At 41.4% G+C, this 22,533-nt stretch overlaps 2 protein-coding genes across 2 annotated transcripts; one reads left to right on the top strand and one right to left on the bottom strand.

Moving 5' to 3' along the window:
• Positions 1-99: 99 nt before the first annotated feature.
• cdkn2d (cyclin-dependent kinase inhibitor 2D (p19, inhibits CDK4)) lies at positions 100-4,354 on the top strand. Its single transcript, XM_034188910.1, has 3 exons — positions 100-555; positions 771-937; positions 3,451-4,354. Exons 2-3 carry the CDS (start codon positions 794-796, stop codon positions 3,802-3,804), a joined length of 498 nt encoding a protein of 165 aa, XP_034044801.1. The 5' UTR covers positions 100-555; positions 771-793; the 3' UTR covers positions 3,805-4,354.
• A 9,255-nt stretch (positions 4,355-13,609) lies between these two features.
• si:zfos-323e3.4 (volume-regulated anion channel subunit LRRC8E) lies at positions 13,610-21,012 on the bottom strand. Its single transcript, XM_034188569.1, has 2 exons — positions 20,451-21,012; positions 13,610-17,786 (listed from the first exon to the last, which is right to left on the bottom strand). The coding sequence occupies exons 1-2, from the start codon at positions 20,589-20,591 to the stop codon at positions 15,501-15,503; spliced, it is 2,427 nt and encodes an 808-aa protein (XP_034044460.1). The 5' UTR covers positions 20,592-21,012; the 3' UTR covers positions 13,610-15,500.
• Between the last annotated feature and the right edge of the window lie 1,521 nt (positions 21,013-22,533).

The raw sequence follows: 22,533 nt of genomic DNA, 5'->3' as shown, positions 1-22,533 counted from the left end.
TGTTGTCATTGGTACATTTTTTTTTTTTTTGCCACTGCAATCTCACATTAGTTCAGCACAGTTTTTTTTTTTGTATCTTTAATGCGCTGTACACAGTGAATTCCGCCTTAAAATTAAGCACCCGCCCTTTTTTTTGTTTATCCTGCACTTTGGGTTCTGTGCCGATCTGCAGCCAAAGTCAGAAAAGTGAATGAACTGCCTTTTGTAGACATCAACGTATACGAATCGCCCGCTTACTACGATCCACTCTCTCATTGGTCAGCTACTTTTGTTGCCACAGCGATAGCGTAGTAACAGAGTTGTAACTCCACCCTTTATGACATACATGGAAGCACTACGCCCTGTGGTCGCGCCGTGATTGGTCAACGCGTGTTCGCCAGCCAATGTTTGTAAATTGTCGTCGGCAGACTCCGCTGTGCGTAGATCTCAGCGCGCAAATGTTTTTCTTATGTTGATAAACATTCCTTGCTTGGTTTGATTTAAAACTTTGTAGCCGTTAGAAACACCTATTCTGAAACCAGTGACTACCGTGTAGATCTTCTCAAACATAACAAGGTACGAAAAGCGTCCTACCCATTCTCCATTTGTTCCTCTTTTATAGTTAGCGGGTGGCTAATGCTAATTGTTGACGTATTTCGTCCTCGGCGGAAATACCGTTTTCCCACTGTTTAAATTTAACAGGCGATTTATTCGAGCGGTAAAATGTAAATTTAAGATAACATAGTCGATTAAAACGGAAGCTGAAGTTTTTAAACGTGTGTTTCGCACAGAAACAGACTCCAGGCCGCGGTCTATGATGGTTTTTAGTCAGATGGAAGCCGGTAAAGCTTTGACGACAGCGGCCGCTAACGGCAGAACCGTGGAGGTCCAGATGATCCTGGAGGAGCTCAGAGTACATCCCGATACTCCCAACGAGTTCGGCCGCACCGCCTTACAGGTAAAACGCAATACACACAACAATAAACCGTCTGCGGGCAGCTTGTGTTTTGCTATTTTTAGCTTCAAAAATGTGACTGTTTCTTTTCAGCTCCAAATGCAAAAAAACTGAACCAATCTAGGCCCCAGTCTCCTTTGCCTTCTGGCAAACTAACTTTTTTTTTTTTTTAAGAAAATCTCTTTCCATTCCACTTAAAAGTTGCAACATTTGCAATCACAGCCACAGATGCCTTCATATCTTTGAGAATTGCCATTAGAGGTGGGCGGATCGATCCTAATATCGATACCAACGCTGGTATTGATATTGAACGATCCTCGTGTAAAAAGATTGATACTCAAGCTTTTTTCTCTCCCGCACGCACTGACTGCTGCGCACACAGATTCATCAAAGTCTATTCTCTAGAGGTGGGCGGATCGATCCTAATATCGATACCAATGCTAGTATTGATATTGAATGATCCTTGTGTAAAAAGATTGAGACTTGGTAGCTTCCCTCACTCGTCTCCTTGCAAGGTCACACAGTTTTTGAAAACTACAAACACACTTACCACACAGTACTGTACTGTTTGCATTTCTTAATGACTGGTGTAAATTATGTTTAAGACTTACTGAGTGGTTTGCTTGTGCATCCAGTCTAATTTGTCCAAAGAAAACCACCTGTAATGATGATGTGATGCTTTGTATGACTTATAATACTTGGATTTATCTTGCCCATTTACTTACGGCCTCTGACAATAGAGGGACTGTGTTCGCAAATGACCATAATTCCTGAATGGTTAATGTCATATTTTTGTTAATTCCCTTGTATGAAAGGTACAAAGATTCTCTCAAAGCAAATTTTGTTTCATTTCAGCTCCCTTGTGGTCTTGTACAGTGGAAAAAAGGGGGGGAAAAGTTGTGTTAAATTACTTATGGACCTGACTGTTAAACAGCAAGATTTTTTAAAGCCTATTTTCACTTATTGCTATTATGACTGTTATTCAAGTATGGTCATACAACAGCTGTTTGTCTTTGCTGTCCAATTACGTATTGGACGTGTTTGGGCTTGTTGTGGGGATTAACTGATTAACGAACATTGGTGGCCACCAGACCTTTGCTTGGACGTGAAAAAAGTGACAAAGAAGGCTTCAAATTGCACATAATTGCACTTGCTCCTAATTTCTGTCATGCCTGTGATGATTATTATTAAATTATTCCTTGTAACTAACCAAGAACTGTCCAGGAGGTGGCACACAGTTGTATGATGTAAGTGAAACAGATCTGCATTTTGTATTAATCTCGTGGAGAAAAACTAATTTGCTCTTAAGTATATTAGTAAAATACTTATAATTTAATAACAATACTTATAATTATTATAAAAAATACTTATTTCTTTAAAAATCAGGGGTGTTGGCCAAGTGGTTAATGAGGTTTCAGCGCAGAAGGTTCCTGGTACAACCCCGCCCCGCCACGCCACATTTCTCCATGTAATGTGGAGTTGTGTCAGGAAGGGCATCCAGTGTAAAACTTGTGCCAAAACAACATGCAGATCCATCTTGGATTTGCTGCAGTGACCCAGAGTGAAAATGGAGCATCTGAATGAATTTAGTGGCACGTTTAAGTAATGTTGATTTCACATTGTGTCCATAAGATTTAAAAACATGTTACTAACATACAGTTTAAGAAGGATTCTGACCAGGATTCAGCCTCTTTTCTTAATCTGATGTGTGCAAGTAATGTTGCTTTATTTTATCCCAAGCTTCTGCCCATTGTTGTTGTTGCTAAAATGATTAACACATTTACTCATAAAAGAAAAAAAAAAAAGCCTTATTTCTCAAAACTGCAGTGGAAATTACAGGTCACATGATGTACGAAAAGAGTGGCACGACATTCTAAAATCCATGGCTTGGTATGTGTGGGATAGTGAGAGAGAGAACTTGTTAAACATTGTAAGAGCTGACATTCTGGTAATATTGGATTTGAAAAACCAACAAATGGCAATAATTAGAGGGACTTGGGCTTCCGTTACCATGACTGTTGGAATGACAGTTACCCACTGTTGCAAAACTCCCATTCCCAATGTTCTGAGGCACGTCTCTGAATGTGAATGGACACAAGGGGCTGTACTAGCACTCCTCCCTAGAAGCCACACTGGCTAGCCCACTTGTCACATCAGCTGATTAATCAGTCTTCTACTGTACAGGGTTATTGAAAGAAGTACTCCCCCCAATCTGTGGCTCCTTGGTACCTACAATATTGCGATCTTTCCCTGTTCGAACTGTATTTCATTCTTCAGCCAGCTGTTGATTGGCTGAACACACCTGGTTGAGCTGATGTGGTCTGAATAGATCACATATTGAAAACTTGCAGTACTTTGGGTCCAGAGGGCCAGCCAGGATTGGCAAACACTGTCATTTTGGACTTTATTTTCTCAACCTTCTAGATGGTGAGTTCAACCTGAATGTGGAACATGACATGGTGCCAGTCTCACTGGAGTTAACTGTCGACATTCTTCATCTCTGCTGCCTCCAACAGGTCATGATGATGGGGAGCCCCAAGATTGCGACATTGCTCTTGCAAAATGGTGCCGACGCCAACATCCAGGACAAACATGGGATAGCACCAGTCCACGATGCAGCTCGTACAGGATTCCTTGACACCCTGCAGGTGCTGGTGGAGTTTGGTGCTTCGGTGAACCTCCCGGATCACAGGGGTGCCCTGCCGATCCACATTGCCATCAGGGAAGGCCACTGTAATATTGTAGAGTTCCTGGCGCCACGGTCCGACCTGAAGCACGCCAACACCAGTGGTCAAACCGCGGTTGACGTGGCGCGAGCTTCATGTGTACCTGGTATGATTGACTTGCTCTTTGCGCATATTCATAGTTAGAATACTGCATAACCCAAACGACACTGCTTCAAACCTGGTGACTTGAATTCATTGCTGTGCAGAGGATTATTATTATTATTATTTTGTTGTTTGTTGTTGATGGCGGCTCAGCATTAATATGTGAATTGGGACGTACTCTCTTGGCAGCTTCTTTTCAGTGGGTGGGTGGCTCTTTTGCACAGTGCGATTTAGGCACCTTTTCCCTATTATCTGGGAATGCACATTTATAGATAGTTTTTTTTTCTCCAGGGTTTTCATTGCATTATTTCCATTTTGTAAAAAAAAAATGTGAATTGTTAATGCTTGGTTTTTGTTTGTTTGTTTTTAACAAAACTTGACATGTCCATCCTCGTTGCTTTGAGTAGTTGTGGTTCTCTTAATTAGATGCACTTAGAATTTGCTCTTATTTATTGTTGGAGTAGGACTGAATATTTCTCAGTTTATGAATTGACTTTTTTACAATTTGTTGAAATGTTATTTATACAAGTACTTTTAAAACAAGAGTGGAATTATTCACTTGACTATTTCAAGATGAAATTAAATAAATAAAACTTGAAGTCTTGTCAGTTTTGATTTTGAGCACAATTTAGTGTGTGTGTATGTACATGTACTATTAATAGGGTGCATGAAGGTGAAAAACCACTTACGATACAATATGATACACTTTATTGTCCCTTCTGGGAAATTTGTCTTGGACTCCAACAGCTGCACAAATAACTTCCTGGACATGCTTCAAAAGTTAATTGTTTCTTCCTTGGCTGATACCCCACCTTTTCACCAAGTTACAAGAAAATCGGTTTCGTAGTGTTTGCGTAATCTTGTTAACAGACAAACTGCAGAAAACGTTATCTTCAAACTTTTGTATAAAACTTCAAAATATTGTGCATCATGAACCCAGCTACATTATATATATATATATATATATATATATATATATATATATATATATATACACACACTAGCAGAGTTACCCATTCTATGCATGGGTAATAAGAATTATAGCCATGCCATTGTATATTTCATGTCACTTTAGGTATAGTAGGTATAGAGCAATTTGTGACATTTATAAAACTCAAGTGAATGATGATAAAAAGGTCATATCACGGCAATGCTCTGGCACGCCATACACAGCAGGTACATTTTAATTGAAAAAATGTGCACCTTAATTCGCACGCAGCAAGCTCTGGCCTGTTCGGATAGTCAAATCAATTTTATTTATATAGCGCCAAATCACAACAACCGTTGCCCCAAGGTGCTTTATATTGCAAGGCAAAAGCCAAACAATAATTACAGAAAAACCCCAATGGTCAAAACGACCCCCTATGAGCAAGCACTTGGTGTCAGTGGGAAGGAAAAACTCCCTTTTAACAGGAAGAAACCTCCAGCAGAACCAGGCTCAGGGAGGGGCAGTCTTCTGCTGGGACTGATTGGGGCTGAGGGGAGAGAATCAGGAAAAAGACATGCTGTGGAAGACAGCAGAGATCAATCACTAATGATTAAATGCAGAGTGGTGCATACAGAGCAAAAAGAGAAAGAAACACTCAGTGCATCATGGGAACCCCCCAGCAGTCTAAGTCTATAGCAGCATAACTAAGGGATGGTTCAGGGTCACCTGATCCAGCCCTAACTATAAACTTTAGCAAAAAGGAAAGTTTTAAGCCTAATCTTAAAAGTAGAGAGGGTGTCTGTCTCCCTGATCTGAATTGGGAGCTGGTTCCACAGGAGAGGAGCCTGAAAGCTGAAGGCTCTGCCTCCCATTCTACTCTTACAAACCCTAGGAACTACAAGTAAGCCTGCAGTCTGAGAGCGAAGAGCTCTATTGGGGTGATATGGTACTAAGAGGTCCCTAAGATAAGATGGGACCTGATTATTCAAAACCTTATAAGTAAGAAGAATTATTTTAAATTCTATTCTAGAATTAACAGGAAGCCAATGAAGAGAAGCCAATATGGGTGAGATATGCTCTCTCCTTTTAGTCCCCGTTAGTACTCTAGCTGCAGCATTTTGAATTAACTGAAGGCTTTTCAGGGAACTTTTAGGACAACCTGATAATAATGAATAATGAATGAATAGTAATTAAAGTACACCCTAGCCAGTGGCTACTATGTAGTAAGTAAAGTGTGATGTTTGTGACCTTACAGAGTACCACATGAACTGCAAAAATAAGGGCTCCAGTGAGCGGGTCGTGATCTAATATAAGGTTGACCATGTGTGTGTTCGCGCACGTACACGTTCAACCTAAGGGCCCCAGTGACCTCCCCCTTGGTGACCCCAGTCACCATATCAAGTTTGGTGTTGATTGCTTAATTGCTGTGGCTGTGTATAGCAAACAAAAACTGTGCCACATACATACATACATAGATTGCCTTTTATATTTATAGATATACATGCACACGGTGCATCCATCTGGAAAGTATTCACATTGCTTTTTCCACATTTTGTTACAGACTTATTTCAAAAAGGAGTCAATTTTTTCCCTCAAAATTTCATTCACAGCACCCCATAATGATAACATGAACAAAAATATAAATGCAACACTTATTTTTGCTCCCATTTTTCATGAGCTGAACTCAAAGATCTAAAACATTTTCTATATATACAAATACTTATTTCTCTCAAATATTGTTCACAAATCTGTCTAAATCTGTGTTACTGAGCACTTCTCCTTTGCTGAGATAATCCTTCCCACCTCACAGGTGTGGCATATCAAGATACTGATTAGACGAATTGATTGCACAGGTTTACCTCCAATTAAGCTGTCGAAACATCTCAAAGTTGGTCAAAATCCTATTAGAAGTAGCTTTTCATAAGCTAAAATATAATACAAAATATAGATCAAAAGGGATTTTCAATGTTAAAATCAAATATCCGCTAAATCTACAATACAGATCAGATGTAGATCAAACTGAGTCTATTCATTGAGAGTGCCAGTTTGCACCTCATTGTCACAAATAAAAGTGTCTGAGGGACTTTTTATTGAGATATAATGCAAAATGTACATCAAATGAGCTTTTCATACATACATAGGGAAGATATACATCAGGAATTTTTCCAGGATTTTTCTGATTTTGCCCTTTGCCCTTGAAAATTGAATCAGTTCTTGCCTATCAGGATAATATGTATAGGTCGCAGACATGAATGAGTGAAGCTCTTCAGCATCTCACCATGTCATTCAGGTCATTCCAGCTTTGTTTTTTTCAGTTAATCCTTCAAGGGAGCATTAGCATGGCTAAAACCTTTCAGCTTCTCGAGGGGGAGCATGGCCTTTTTAAGCAATTTTCTTTTTTGCCTCTCACATGCCTGGAAGCTCCTCACCATCTAACCATGTCATTTAGGTCATTCACACTTTATTTTCAGTAAATGCTTCTGAGGAGCATTAGCATGACTAAAAACCTTCAGCTTTGCCCCCCCCAGACCCCTCCTAATTACAGCCCTCTTAACCCCCTGCAGCTTTAAGCATTTTTTTTTATGTAGATGTAAATTAATATTCAAGATTTTCAACGAGTTGACAGTAGGGTTGTACAATATTATCGTATCTCAATATTGTCATATCAGTATGATATATGATACGACTATGATTTCACACAAAGTGCAGCAACAGTGAAAATGAAACATTCTTAAAAAAATAGTAATAATACCACACTCATTTTGCACTCAGGTTAGGATACTGCACCCTCCAGAAGTATTGGAGCACATGGTATTTCACACATTTTAATTTGTTTATGCCATTTCAAATACAAGAAATACAAAAAAAAAAAAAAATAGAGAGAATAAAAATGTCTAAAATGATCTTCCTCAAACTCAAACTGAAAGCAAATCTCTAAAACTTGATAATACCTGTAAATAATCAGTTTTATTGCCAGTTTTCTTCAGACAACTCAGGGGATGGAAACTTGAACATTTCAAAGTCACAGAATATGTCTTGGACTTTATTTACATCAATTATGAAGAAATACAGAAGTTTCTTTCACAAATACATCAAATCTACGCCTGCATCTCAGATGTACTTTCTGGCAAATTGTAGCTGAACTTTCAGGTCTTCTTTTTAAGAAAATCCTCCTCTACACCACTTCATCAGGAAGCTGGATTTTATATTTTTAATTAATTTATATCAAGTTGTACAGATTTGCTTTCAGTTTGTGTTTAAGGAAGATAACTTTACAATTATTTATCGAAAGTTGTGTCACTGATGCATCACTCAGACAGTAAATTTAAGATTTAAGATTATTTAAAAATAAGTCCTTCAGAGAGCAAAATTAAGAGGTTACACAGGTTTTATACAGAACAGAGGAGGAATAAATTACCTGTACAGCCTCAGCGTCTTCACATTTTATCTTATGAATCAACAGCTGCCTGCTCGAATCACTGGAGAAACACGTATATATAAGACAACTTGAATTAAAGGATACCACTTTTAATAACCTGGACCTCATTTCTAGCATAAAATATGGTCGTTTACTCACGATAAAACTTTGGTGTCATTAGGAGTCCATGAGTCAAACATTTTTCTTCTAATAAGATAGATCAGAACCTTTTGTAGTACACAGCGCTCACTACTGTACTGGAGGGACCTAGCAGTCAGTTTGTGTCACTGTCTTCAAAATACAGCTCTTTTTAACCAGACGTGCGTTGTCGTGATGTCAATAATCTGTGTCCAATCAGATTTCACGGGAGTCCAGTGCAATCCTGGCCTCCGCTCTAGCTCTACCTGTGCCAGGAAGTGTTCAACATTTGACATTTCCTGTTTCACTGTGGGCTCAAAATTTGGCACTTCCTGTTTCATTGTGAACTTGCCACTGTATTCCCACGAGAATTAATGAGACCTCATTTGTCAATCCAGGAAGTGTGTAACATTTGACATTTCCTGTTTTACTGTGGACTCAAAATTTGGCACTTCCTGTTTGGGACTCCCTGTACCATGAGCGAGAGTCGCACTGCTGCACGTCGCTTCACTCGTATGAGTCTTCAGTTTTTAAAAAAATCATAACGATATATGAAAATTTTTCAATTTCAATTTCATTTCATTTATATTTTTTCAATTTATTTTCTTTTATATAGCACCAAATCACAACAGAGTTGCCTCAAGGTGCTTCACACAAGTAAGGTCTAACCTTACCAACCCCCAGAGCAGCAGTGGTAAGGAAAAACTCCCTCTGAGGAAGAAACCTCAAGCAAACCAGACTCAAAGGGGTGACCCTCTGCTTGGGCCATGCTACAAACACATATTGCAGAACAATTCACAAAACGAATATACAGGAAATGCTGTTGGTGCACAGGACAGGAAGGTCTCCAGCACAAATACCACACCCATTTCTGGATGTAGCTGCACCTTAAACAGAGAGAGAAAAAAAAACAGAATCATGCATCAGAAATACAAGAAATACAGTATAATTTGTCAGAATTAAACAAGAAAAACAGGAAATACTAAGGTGATCGCCGGCCACTAGACCTAAACTTCACTAAAAGACCCAGAATTTAGGTAAAGTTGAGTTTCCTAATAAAATTAATTAAAAGAGTAAAAAAGCGTAGAACTATAAATTGTGGGCTTCAGGCTGTTCACAAACAAACAGACAGACAAACAAACAGGGGCGAAAACAACCACTTCCAACTTTGTTGACCAAGGTAATAAAAATTCCCACCTGTATTCAGCCAGCAGGTGGCGCTCCACTTCCTTAGTGCAAACGTGGGCGTGTTTGTGTGTGAACACATTTTTTGACAAACACTGTTGTGTTCTTTTGGTCTGTTTCTTCTTCCAGCTGGAGGAATCTGATAAAACAAAAACACATAATGGGAGTGGACGAGAGAAACCTGTGAGTGAGAGAGAGAGAGAGAGAGAGACCTCTTTAGTCACAGTAACCACAAGAACTTTCAGATTTAAAGCATGAACGTGTGGTGAACTGAGAGGAAATAAAGTGTGGACGGTTTGCGGGATAACTTCTGTTACTTTTTATTTTTGGCAGAAGAGTGAAACAAAACATCACTGCTGGTGAATTGCATCCGTTTATCCATGACAGAGGAGAAGACACGTGCTCTGATTTATAGGGACATGTCTGAAGACAGTCATCCTCAGGTTAGGTATTTCCACACACCCTGATGGAGTTTTTGGTTAATGTTTGTGATGCAGTAAAGAATCTGTGACACATTATGAATATCTTCCGTGGTGGAAAGTTCTGAGGCCTTAACGCTGCTTTCTCTTGTCTCCTTACAAATTTAAAAACAGATTTTGTAATGGTGTGTAGCAGGCCAGTGTGTTAAAGTTGGACTGAAAAATGTTCACCCTGCTCTGTTTGGGCTTGTAATGCAGCCGTGCATGTCGGGGCACAACGCAGTTTTTAGATCAAAATCACAGCGGTGGTTGCAGAATGCACATGCATTAAAAATGAGACTGAACAGAAAAATAACATAAAAGATCCAAAGTATTTCAACAAGTACCTCTCACAGTAAAACCACAACTGAAGCTTTCAGCTCGCCATATTTACTCTTTGGACTCAAACTGCTCTAAAGACATGTTTACGGTACTAATGTGAATTCACTAACTAGCTATTATCAGATGGCATGAAGATAATAAGTGCTACTGCAATGTGACATTGACTTTGACTGTTCATGCAAATGACTGACCTCTAGCTGACCTTGCCAGGGCACATCTATAGTCCAGCTAAGTGTGTGCCACATTTGTTCCAAGATCGGTTTGAAAAAACAAATTGCTTAACCTTTACCAAGATTTATTCTTTAAGGGCAATTTCAGGGTCAACCATCAATGACATACTGAGTTTAGTAAAAGTTGCCAAAAAGGCTTTGGAGGAGCACGGCAACAAACAGCGAGACTCAACCTCGGCCCCTGTGCTGCAAATTTGTCTTCACCTGGGCAATTCCAGAAACCACCTCTACTGTGTACAAGTATGAGTACCAAGATTGGCACATATTTGAGTGAAAAACTTAACCTTTGATCACAGTAACCTTGCCCCTCATGATTAATCTTTAGTAAATTTGGTCTTACCTGGGCAATTCCAGAGCCCACTTGTATGTTTGCCAAGTTTGATGGACATCGAAGGGAGGGGGAATTTCTTAAAAAAAAAATTCCCTTTGACCTTGACCTTTGCCAAAACAAACATTTTCAGAGACATTACAGGACTGACCTTCAACATACACAGTAAAACTCACCTAAACCGTTAATGTATAAACTGGATAATCACACTCACTGGACAAAAACAAAAGTCCAGATGCTTTTGTATGATTTTCCATGTAATAAACACCATATACGAGCCTCACGATCCTTCTGACTTTTTGGGTTTTAAGCAGGAGGTGTCAGAAAAGTTAACACAGGGATAACTGGCTTGTGGCGGCCAAGCGTTCATAGCGATGTCGCTTTTTGATCCTTCGATGTCGGCTCTTGCTATCATCGTGAAGCAGAATTCACCAAGTGTTGGATTGTTCACCCAGTAATAGGGAACGTGAGCTGGGATTAGACCGTCGTGAGATAGATTAGTTTTACCCTACTGATGATGTGTTGTTTCAATAGTAATCCTGCTCAGTACGAGAGGAAGATTCAGACATTTGGTGTATGTGCTTGGCTGAGGAGCCAATGGTGTGAAGCTACCATCTGTGGGATTATGACTAAACGCCTCTAAGTCAGAATCCTGCCTAAACGAAGCGATACCGAAGCGCCGTGGATTTTCGGTTGGCCCCTGATAGCTGGGCCTCCCCCCCGGGGGGGGCCCGGTGAGCAGAGCCGCTCGTGACTGGACTGGGGCGCGGCCGGATATGCGGCCGCCCCTCTCCTCCCACGCAACTCATGTTTGTGGATAACCTGGTGCTAAATCACTTGCAGACGACCTGATGATACAGTTAATGCATTAACTGCATCATAGTGAGCCTTAGAACTTTTCAGCCTACCCTTGTATACTGGATTTTGTATAACAGATTTTCCCTCACGTTGGACAAAATGCCTCTGGCTTGGATGAGTTGACAGACACTGTGATGTCCTCCATCAGCTTCTGTGAGGACTGCTGTATTCCATCTCACACCAGAGTGAGTTACAACATCAACAAACCCTGGTTCACTAAACTCAGCTCAGGCCGCAAAAGCATTCCGGAGTGGGGACAGAGACGGGTTCAGGGTGTCTAACAGGTTTATAGAAACTAAATGACTACTCTGAGAAACTCCCTCACCAGTTCTCAGCCAACGACTCTGCTTCCGTCTGGAAGAGGCTCATGCATATCATCAGCCCCATCAACGACCTGCACCTGGCCAGTAATCTGAATGACTTTTATTATCCTTTTGAAAGACAATGGGAAGCTGAAACTGTCCCCTGCACCCCATCCACCAGTTCTTCTTCCTCCAGCTTCACCTCCCCCACCCTGAGCAGCAGCCTGTGTATGTCCACATTTGTCTACCTCAGAAGCCCCCCCCCCTTCACCACGGCGATGACCCTTTCCATCATGGAGAGGCAAGGTAACAGGATCTTCAGAAAACAAATTATGTACATCTTCAACACCTCCTTGGAAATGTGCTGTGTGCTAGCCTGCTTCAAATCCCCCACCATCATCCCCATCCCCAGAAAATCAAGGATCACAGGACTTAATGACTACCAACTTGTTGCTGTGACCTCGATGGTAGTGAAGTCACTTGAACTCAGCTCAGCCTGCAGTTCCCCAACAGGTCTGTAAAGGATGCAGTCAATTTGGCTCTGCACTTCATCCTCCAGCATCTGGATTCGCCGAAAACCTGTGCAAAGATCCTGTGGGTGGACTTCGGCTCGGTCTTCAATGCCTACAGGACGCTCTGCCAGCTGAACATGCCTGACTCCAGCTGCAGGTGGATCACTGACTTCCTGTCACACAGGAAGCAGCACATGAAGCTGGGGAAACATGTCTGTGACTCCAGGACCATCAGCACCAGAACTCCACAAAACTGTGTCCTTTCTCCTTTGCTTTCCTCCCTGTACACCAACAGGTGCACCTCCAGTCATCAGTCCGTCAAACACTTGAAGTTTGCGGACAACACGACTCTCATTGGACTCGTCTCTGATGGAGAGGAGTTCACCTACAGCAGGGAGGTCGACTGATTGATGACCTGGTGCGGACAAAATAAGTTGAAGTCCAACCCTTAAGAGACAGAGGAGATGATTGTGGACTTCAGAAAAGGTCCAGCTGTGTGATTCATCAGTTGATACTGTGGTGCACTTCCACTTCTTCAACTCCATCATCACACAGAACTTCAAGCGGGAGCTGAACATCAGCTCCCTCACCAAGAAAGCCCTGTGTAGGATGTACTTCCTGCAGCAGCTAAAAAAGTTCAACCTGCCAAAGACAGTGATGGTCCACTTCTACACAGCCATCACTGATTTGAACACCAGATTGCTCGTACTCGAGACCAAGACTCTACCAGGTCAGCCAAAGGGGAATTCCCCACTAGCCAAGTTAGCAGGAACATCTTTCTTCACCTTGCTACACTATTTTTACTTGCAGCAGATTCTGTGATCTCCTGTTTTACCTGAATAGCTCTTTTTTTTTTTAGTTCTACTGTGTATTGATACACTGAGAGTAGCAACATGGGTGTATTTGGATATATTCTCTGTTTTCTGAACAGAGGTGGAAAAGCCAGCTCGAGAGTCAAATAATCAATAAAGTAAATAAACTTACATCCATAAGTATATTTACATTTTACTTTACTTAGTTCTGCCAACCAGGTGCTAGCGCTAAAGAGCGTAATCCATCACTAAAAGTCCTCCAGATTGAAAACTCTTTTTGTGTTGGGAATACTCTTGTGTGATGGTGGTGCGTTTTGGGTGCATTGCATCAATTCATAGCAGATGCGGTATCAACTTAAATTGTTGCAGGTGTTGAAGGTTATATGCAATTGTGTTCTCTGAGTTAGTAAGAGTATTTTCCAATTTGCAAGATTTTATATTTTTTTATGCAACTACCCGTTGTTGAATTGATGCAGGTGTTTCCAGCATTTGCTAACGCTATGTTAATTTGGCCACTGCAAATAAGGCACCTTTAAATGTTATATCTAAATGACATGCTGCTGGGTTCAACAGGTTGGCGCTGAGGTGGCTAAAAGCAAATATACAGTTGTAGGATTATGTTAATTTCTATAAGTTGCACGTCAAATAAAACTCTAAAATCACCCGTCAACATGTAACATAACCTCATGGGGGGGGAATTAGTTTTCTATCTCTCTCATGTTATCATCATTATTATCATCATCATTTTCTGCCACTTATGTGTGTCTGTGTCATGGTGGCAGTAGACCACGCAGCTCATGCCACCCTTCCTTCTCCTCGGGAAAGTCCTCTTACTCTTCCCGCTGATTGTTATATTGTGTGCACCTGATATCCATCTGATTTTTGAGCCACTGTTCACTCTCTTCATTTGGCTGAATATGTAAACTGAGAGATGCATATCCATTATTTGAACACTGAAAGGCTTTTTCTTCCACCACTTTTGTCATGGCTCAAAGGGAGCAACATGAGCCAAAATGTCGTGGGGGTAAAAAACAAAAGAAGAATTCACAAAATATTCATAAAGTACCAGCCTCAGGAAAAAGACCAGTCTGTCACAATGTGAAGCCCATTAAAAAATGTACATAATAATAATGATGTTGGATTTATTTTTTTTATTAAATCATTACCATTCTCTCCTCCTACAGCATAAAAAAACAGCAAAGTTTTTATATAAAAATAACAAACTGCTTATAAATGTTAACACTTTGTTACTAGAACAGCACTTGGAGATTGAACACCTCTGCCAAAGTCCATCAGTTTTTGTGTCAGTTAACACTTTCGTTTTTGTTTCTTTTAATCTTCGCTAACATTATTTTATCCTGATCCCTGAGCTTTGATGTTGACTTTTGTCCCTGATCAGTGACCTCTGATCTGGGTTGCTAATCCTTTATTGTGATATCCACTATTTAGATTCTGATTGCTCTGATCCTGCAATCATGATCAACAGAATCAGGTCAAAGTTTGAATGGGGACAAAAGCAATCAGGATCAAGAAGGTCAGCATCTCCCCCATTGATCAGGATCAAAGGTATTACAACAATGTATCAAAAGGCAGGATCAAGACCAAAGGAATCGTCATCGTGGATCAAAGCTCAAAGACCCCAAGAAAGATTCACCCCTCAAAATCATCAAAAGCCAATTTAATCCAATCTTCTAATCTTTTAATTTAATCTTCACCAATTAAATTCTGTCATTTTGAGATATACTGACAAATCAGACACAAAAAGGTGGAACAAGTACTTGGAGCATGCATAGCGCCGCTAATGCTTGAACTGCTCACACTGAACAAGTACCCCCCCCGCCCCCCACAATTAAAAAAACAAAATCCCTTTATTTAGATCTGCTTCAAAAATTATCTTTATATAGAAGATATAGATAGAAGTAATTACCAATTACTAATTCTAACACCGAAGAAAACATGACTTCCTTGGTTGAGGTAACACTTATTAATACAGGTAAAAGTGCAAGTTGAATTTTCATTTGATTTTGTATGATCACATTTAAATAAATTCAAGTAGATTTTAGCTGTATTATTTTGCGCCCCCCCCCCTTTTTTTTTTGTAATATGGACAATGCCACCTACTGGAAATGATAAACAGTCTATAAATAGTTTGTATGTCTGTGCTCCATTGTTCATCCTGATATACTGAAAAATGTAAGTACACAACAATCCTTACATTTCTACAAATTTAGCTTTCAGTCATTTTGTTTTGTACATCTGCTGGCAGTAGATCCACCAAACTGTCCTCGACTATGACTCCACTAAGTTTGAGTAAGGGACAGTCCCCGATTTCTACAGGTAAAGACTCCAGGCGATTCCCACTGATTTCTAAACGAACCAGCCGGGTCAGACAGGACACTCTTGGGCTAAGAGTCGAAAGGCAGTTGTTGCTGAGAGCCAGTGTCTTTAGCCTTTTACAGGAGAAGAGCTCATCTGGCAAAGTCTCCAAGTGGTTGAAAGCAGCTGAGAAAAACTGGAGGCTCTGCAGGATGCCCACCTCAGGGGGGAGCGTGCTGAGGTTGTTGTGGGACACGTCGAGGTGCCGGAGCTTGGTACAATAGCACATCTTTGGGGGAAGACTGGAGAGCTTGTTCCAGCTAACATCCACGGTCTCCAATGAGTGCAGTTTACTGATGTGCTCAGGAATGTAAGAGATTTTGTTATGCCACAACCGGAGTGTCACCAAACGCCGGCAGTGCTGAAGGCTCAGAATCTCTTCCACTGTGGTCAGCTTGTTTTCCTTTAAGTCTAACTCCTGGATCTTGTCCAGGCTGAAGAGAGCACTTGGGATGCGCTCCAAGTCACAACCCACCAATTCCAAGGAGATTAGACTGGTCAGCTTCTTCAGGCTGCTAAAAGCTTGGAGTTTGGCTCCTTCATTATAGATGCAAAGACGCTGAAGCTGTGATCCAACATCCACCACACTGGGTGGGATCTTATTTAGGCTGGAGCGGAGCGTGAGGATTCTCAGAGCTTTAAGCTCACGAAGGGATTCCAACATGGCACTTCGGGATATCTCGTTAGACAAAGGCCCAGTAAGGTGCAACTCTTCTAGGCAATGCAGGGTATACATCCATAGAGGCAGCTGTTCTAAACTTTCAAAAGTCAGCCACAAAACCTTTAAATTATCCTTAAGATAGTTTAGGGCAGCTACCTGGAGCTTGGCAGGGCAGTGCACCAGTTTTAACTCCTGAAGAGAAGCAAGCTGGGCCACGTTACCCGAAATTGTGACATTCGTGATGAACTCCAGTTTGAGCGACTCCACTTCAGTAATCTCAAACACGGTGTCGGGGAGCCCTGGCAACATAAAGAGGTGGAGCTCCAAACGGTTGCTGATATTCCGGGAAAGACGGGCTCTGAGCTTTTTCTCAGTCCACTCATGGTTGAGATTGACCTGCCGGAGATGACTTTCACTGACTTCAGAAAGGAAGACAGCAAATCTTTTGGAATAAAGAGCATCATATTGGTCTACGAGGTGTAGGAGGAAAGCGAAGTCATTCTTCACGTCCGGTATGTCGTTAATACCCGTCTCAAGTCTAACATGCTCAAAGGAGTACTCTTTCAGTGGTCGATGAAACAGCCAATATAGGGTGTAGATGCACATAAGTCCATAAATGCCTACAAAGCAGATATAGCAGTAGGCAAGCTTTGAGAAAAGATGGGCCTTGTTGTAGTTACAACAGTAGATATCAAAACCTGTCAGTTCTGGAGGAACCAAACAGCGTACCACAATCTCAATATTAGGAACCAGTGCCCCACTATAGATTGTGACTAAAAGGAACTTGAAAACTTTTATTGATGTTTGGAGCACATACATTATATACAGGATGTCCGCCTCCTCCACGTGAGTCCTCAACTTCTTCACCTTCTCAAATAAAGCTTTTGCCTGCTCACCTTCCTTCTTATCCAGGACTGAGGGAGCAGGCTGAGGATCTGGATTTTTCTTGTCGGGGTTAGATTTAACAGAGGAGGACCGAAGGAGACCTGTTGTTTCCTCCTCCCCTGCCCGTCGCTCTGGAGGTTTTGACATGGTTTTTTTCCTCAAAATAATCAAATTCTCCTCTCCCCGTTCCTCAGAAACCTTACTCAGTGCTCTCGTAGTCCATGGTGAATCAAAGCACTTTCCAAGGATGGTGACAAAAAGGTCTATTTTCGATGATGTCCCAGGGAACTTAAACCAGAAGCTGCTGGCTACCATGAAGATCATAGTGTGGATGACCACGAGGTATGGAAAGAATTTCCCGTACCAGTGGACAGCGCTCTGGTAGCAATAGTGGTTGACAAACACGTACTGGTGGATGTCTAGGTTGTTCTGGCGGCCAACCACCTCTTGGATGATGGGGCTCACAGGTTGGACCAGCGAGCTCTCCCAGGTCTCATTATCCTTGTAGTTCCTGATGTAGCTGCAGTCGATCGCCTCGGATGTTGGACTGGTGAAGTGACTGGGCAGACAAGCAATCTTATCTTGGGTGATCTGTGTAAAAATTAATTAATGAAAGCAACAAATAATGAACCAATCATGTATTTTGATAAATAGCAAACACTGTTTATAATAGTCACACATTAGTAACATTTTCCTTTATTTTAACAAAAAGATTTTTTACATTTCACCAATTTGTCATCAGTTCAATGAATTCCTTCCTCATTTGTTGCATGTACTAATGACACATTTTGAGCTGCTAATAAACCAATTTACACAATTTCAACATTTGGTGTACATGTTATTCATTATGAGACCAAACATAATTGGACAATTGGTGAATCATTTCTTATGTTGCCAAGTGTGTTTTATTTTATTTCTTTTAGGATTGAACAATCAAAAGGGCTGAAGGTCATGTCATGTTTTGCATTTTGAATCTGTTGCAGTGAACTGTCAACATGAAGCTGAAGAAGGCTGAGAACACACACACACACACACACACACACACACACACACACACACACACACACACACACACACACACACACACACACACACACACACACACACACACACACACACACACACACACACACACACACACAGAGGGTTGATTACATACCCTGTTTTGCTAGTACAGGGTAATAACGCAGTGTAAAAGTACACATCATTACTATATAATCTCCAGGGGTGGAGGCCAAGCAGTTAAATGCGCTTGCTTCCAGTGCATAAGGTTCCCGGTTCAAGGCGGAGTTGTGTCAGGAAGGGCATCCACCACGGATCTGCTGCGGCCCCGAGTGAAAATAAGGGAGAAGCTGAAGGGACATACTTACTACATACTTACTACATACTAAATACACTAATAAACTCACAAACACCAGAACATGTTTCACTGGTGAAGGAAAAACACCTCCACAGTGGGCCAGCTCACGAACACCAGGGTTCTTGCCAGTGCAGTTGAGGGTAGGGGGCCCCTACGCTGAGATTTGGGCCCCTGCGCTGTGATTCATCCAGTGTAGGGGGCTTTTCTGTTTTTTGTTTTCTTTTTTAAAGGACATGTTGCATGTTATTTAACGTCCCATTTTGCAACACAAAGTATTCATGATTGTAAGTCTATCCGTGCACATGCGGTAATAATTAATGGTCGCTGATGTATTTTATTACTAATTATCCCTCTTTCAGTTCAAACAACTGTATGTAAGTACAAGTTAGACAGATGTGTCAGCACTTTGCCAAGATCTGGAAGAAGACCCAAACTGTCACCCTCAGATGAGAGGAAATTGGTTAAGATGTTCTGGAACAACCCAGGAGGGAGGTTCAGGCCTCCCATGAACTGGATACTGCTGGAACACCAGCATCACTGTCCACAGTGAAGTGAGTTTTACATCACCGTGGACTGAGAGGGTGCTGATCAAGAAGGAAGCCCCTGCTCCAAATTTGACACTTTCAAGGTATACTGACATCTACAGCTGCACACATGGACAAGCCAAAATGCCTTCTGGAGAAGACAGACGAGACAAAGATTGATCTATTTGGCCACACTGACAAGAGGTATGTTTTGAGGGGTAAAGGTGAAAGAACACTGTACCAACTGTCATGCATGGTGGTGGTAGCGTCATGCTCTGGGACTGTTTTGCTACCAGTGGTACTGGTGCATGGACACAAAGTGGATGGAATAATGAAAGAGGACTACGTCCAAATTCTTCAACGTCATCTCAAATAAACTGCTAGACTGTTGAAACTTGGCCATAAGTGGGTGTTCCAACAGGACAATGATCCCAAACACACATCAAAACAGGTTCTAGGATGGATAAAGCAGGAATCTGGAATGGCGTTCCCAATGAACTGACTTCAAACCTACTGAAAATTTGCAGGCCACACTGAAAAGCCAGATTTGTGCCAGGAAACCAACCAATTTAAGTGAAGTTTACCATTCTGCCAAGAAGAGTGGTCAACTATCCAGCCAGAATTATGGCAGAAGCTTGTTGATGGCTACCAAAAGCATCTGGTTGAGGTGCAGCTTGCTAAGGGACATTAACTAAATACTAGTGGGGGTGTATGTGTATATTTAAGTCTGCATGTATAATTTTGACCCTGTGTGGATTAGAGATGATCCAAAGTAACTTCAAACTTGTGCACCCATTTCTTGTTTTTTGAAGTCATGAATGATGTATGCTGCTATTCCTCCCTGACAAAAGCTCAAAATTGCCATGACATTGACGCCGACCACAAGTGTAGATACAAAGTGTTTGAAAATGCATAAATTTGTTATTGCAATTTATACACTCAAGAACAAATAGTTATAAAAGCGATATTTGATTATCTGCTAATAAATACCGCTAAAATACTACACACTGTAGCTTTAAATGAAGCCTCCACCTGTCAGTGTCTGGACACTATGATACCTTATGCGTTACTATTGTTTACACATGAATTCCTCTGCTTTTCTAAGTGCTATTTTAACGTGACACAGAAATGATAATCAGGTGGCGAGAAAAGTGTTCAAGCAGGGAGTGAGTGAGTGATGTGAATCCCCAGTGGGTCAGCAGTTAGTGTCGTGCAGTTGGTGCAGTCTGTGTTTTTAACCAATGCAAAGGTCTGAAAGAATTCCCGTTTGAACCCAGCAATCTATGCTTCATCTTCAAGTTGCTTTGGCTCTTCATAATGATGTCATTTCACACTGAAGAGCTTAAAGTGGCTGGTTTGATGGCGCCTCACCTGCAAGGTGCAGCCAAAGACTCCGATCATCAGCATGGCGATGCACAGGTATTCGGAGAAGACGTCCCACCACGGCTTCAGGACCCGGAACTTTGAATTCTGCTCCGGCCCAAAGTGTCTGAACTCGCCTACAGGGATCATCCCGGCTGCTGGTGCACAGTGGAAAGGTTTGACAGAAACATGGTGCACATTGTTATGCACAGACAGTGCACGCTGCAGCGTGTGTGTGTGTGTGTGCGCGAGTCACCACATGAACACACAAGTAAAGTGTTCCTTCAGTCGGCTTTCAGGTGGACAAACCATCTTGACAAGCAAGTCTCATTTGCGGAAGAGTTTAAGTACATTTAGAATTCTAAAACAATGCAGAATAGACAACAACAACAACAACAAAACGTTATAATTACAACATATATGCTTTACATTTGTTCAAACGTGGTTTCACAAATCAGAAGACAGCAGGTCGACCAGCTTTTTGACCATTTGAGAGACTCCTCCTCACAAAGTGCACTTTATCATCAAAACTGACATTTCATTACAAAGTATCACAAAGTCACATTTTTTAACAAGGATACTACAGTTTGCTCTCACTGTCCAGCTGCTTTTAAATAATAAACAGAAGTGTGCTGTGAAAGTAAGGCTCCAAAATCAGGATTTGCTAGAATTTACACATTGTAGAGGTTTAAAAATACCACAGGATCAAGACGGTCTAAGACGGACATAGTTTCAGTCTTATTTGATGTAGTAAATAGTATTTTCTGGTGTTTGGGACACTCACCTGATTTAGAAGGTTACCTGCTGACGTTCTGAAGGACCAAGGAGTCTTTCATTGTAGATAAAGTGCAGCCCCCCCTCCTCTCCTCCCCCACCAGAGCGCTGAAACGGGAGCGCACGGATTTTCAAAATAAAAAATTTCAAAATAAAATAACCATGAATCTTAAAGCCACTTTTTGTTGATAAAACTTTCATGCAACATGACACACACACACACACGTAGGTTTTAACCTATAAAAAAAAATATATTTTTTATTTAAAAAAATAATGTAATATTCACATTTTCTAAAGTTACATATTTTTAAAAATGTAATTAAAAATAACATCCTGTCTTATTTAGTGGCTTCGCCCCCCCCCCGGCTTGATGTACTTGGATTTATAAAAGCAACCAAATCTGTGGATTCATTTTTATTTTTGGGGGCGGTGCACCCATTACCTGATGTCAACATGTCTGTAAGACGTTATAAGAACAATAAAGCTACAATGTGTAAGATTTAGGGCCATTTATTAGCACAGACTGACTACAGCAGTCATAACGTCTTTTTATTAGTGTATAATTAATTACCTGCAATAATGAATTTGACGGGCAGCACAGTGGCCTAGTGGTTAGTGCTGTTGCCTAAATAGCAAGAAGGTCCTGGTTTCACTTCCCAGCGGGTCAAATCTGGAATGGAATTTGTATATTCTCCCGGTGTCTGTGGGGGGTTCCCTCTGGGTGGTCTGAGTTCCTCTCACTTCCAAAGACATGCATGTGGACTGGCATGCATGTTCACCTCACCGGGAGGTGTGAATGTGTGTGTTTGTCTGCTGTTAATGTTGCCCTGCAACCGACAGCTTTATTTAACCAGGTTAGTCCCATTGAGATCAAGATCTCTTTTGCAAGGGAGACCTGGACAGTTATAAAGATTCCAATCCACCTAACCTGCATGTCTTTAAATGTGGGAGGAAACCAGAGCACCCGGAGCAAACCCAGGGAGAACATGCAAACTCCACACAGAAAGGCCACAAGGTGGGAATCAAACCCATGACCTTCTTGCTGTGAGGCAACAGTGCTAACCACTAATCCACCGTGCTGCCGTACTGTTCAGGGTCTGCTCTGCCTATTGCCCAGTGACTGCTGGGATGTGCTCCAGCTTCATCAATTAATCTGGCGTATTTTCATGAACCTTTCATATCTGCATGGCAATGGGCTCAATCATGAGGGCTGTCATGTTGATACAGTAGCCCAAAAGGGACACATGTCTTGCATTTTGCAGTGCAATGTGGGTGGGGAGCAGCACAGAATTCACTTGTTGCTCATGCAGGCCGACAA

Source organism: Thalassophryne amazonica, chromosome 15 (genome assembly GCF_902500255.1).
Source record: "Thalassophryne amazonica chromosome 15, fThaAma1.1, whole genome shotgun sequence".
Classification (NCBI taxonomy): domain Eukaryota; kingdom Metazoa; phylum Chordata; class Actinopteri; order Batrachoidiformes; family Batrachoididae; genus Thalassophryne; species Thalassophryne amazonica.
This window is presented reverse-complemented; position numbering and strand designations above follow the sequence as displayed.

Coding starts and splice junctions, on each gene's coding strand:
- cdkn2d (XM_034188910.1), top strand. CDS start 794: ATGATGGTTTTTAGTCAGATGGAAGCCGGTAAAGCTTTGACGACAGCG. Junction 938..3,450: donor TCGGCCGCACCGCCTTACAG/GTAAAACGCAAT, acceptor TGCCTCCAACAG/GTCATGATGATGGGGAGCCC.
- si:zfos-323e3.4 (XM_034188569.1), bottom strand. CDS start 20,591: ATGATCCCTGTAGGCGAGTTCAGACACTTTGGGCCGGAGCAGAATTCA. Junction 17,787..20,450: donor TCTTTGGCTGCACCTTGCAG/GTGAGGCGCCAT, acceptor ATTTTTACACAG/ATCACCCAAGATAAGATTGC.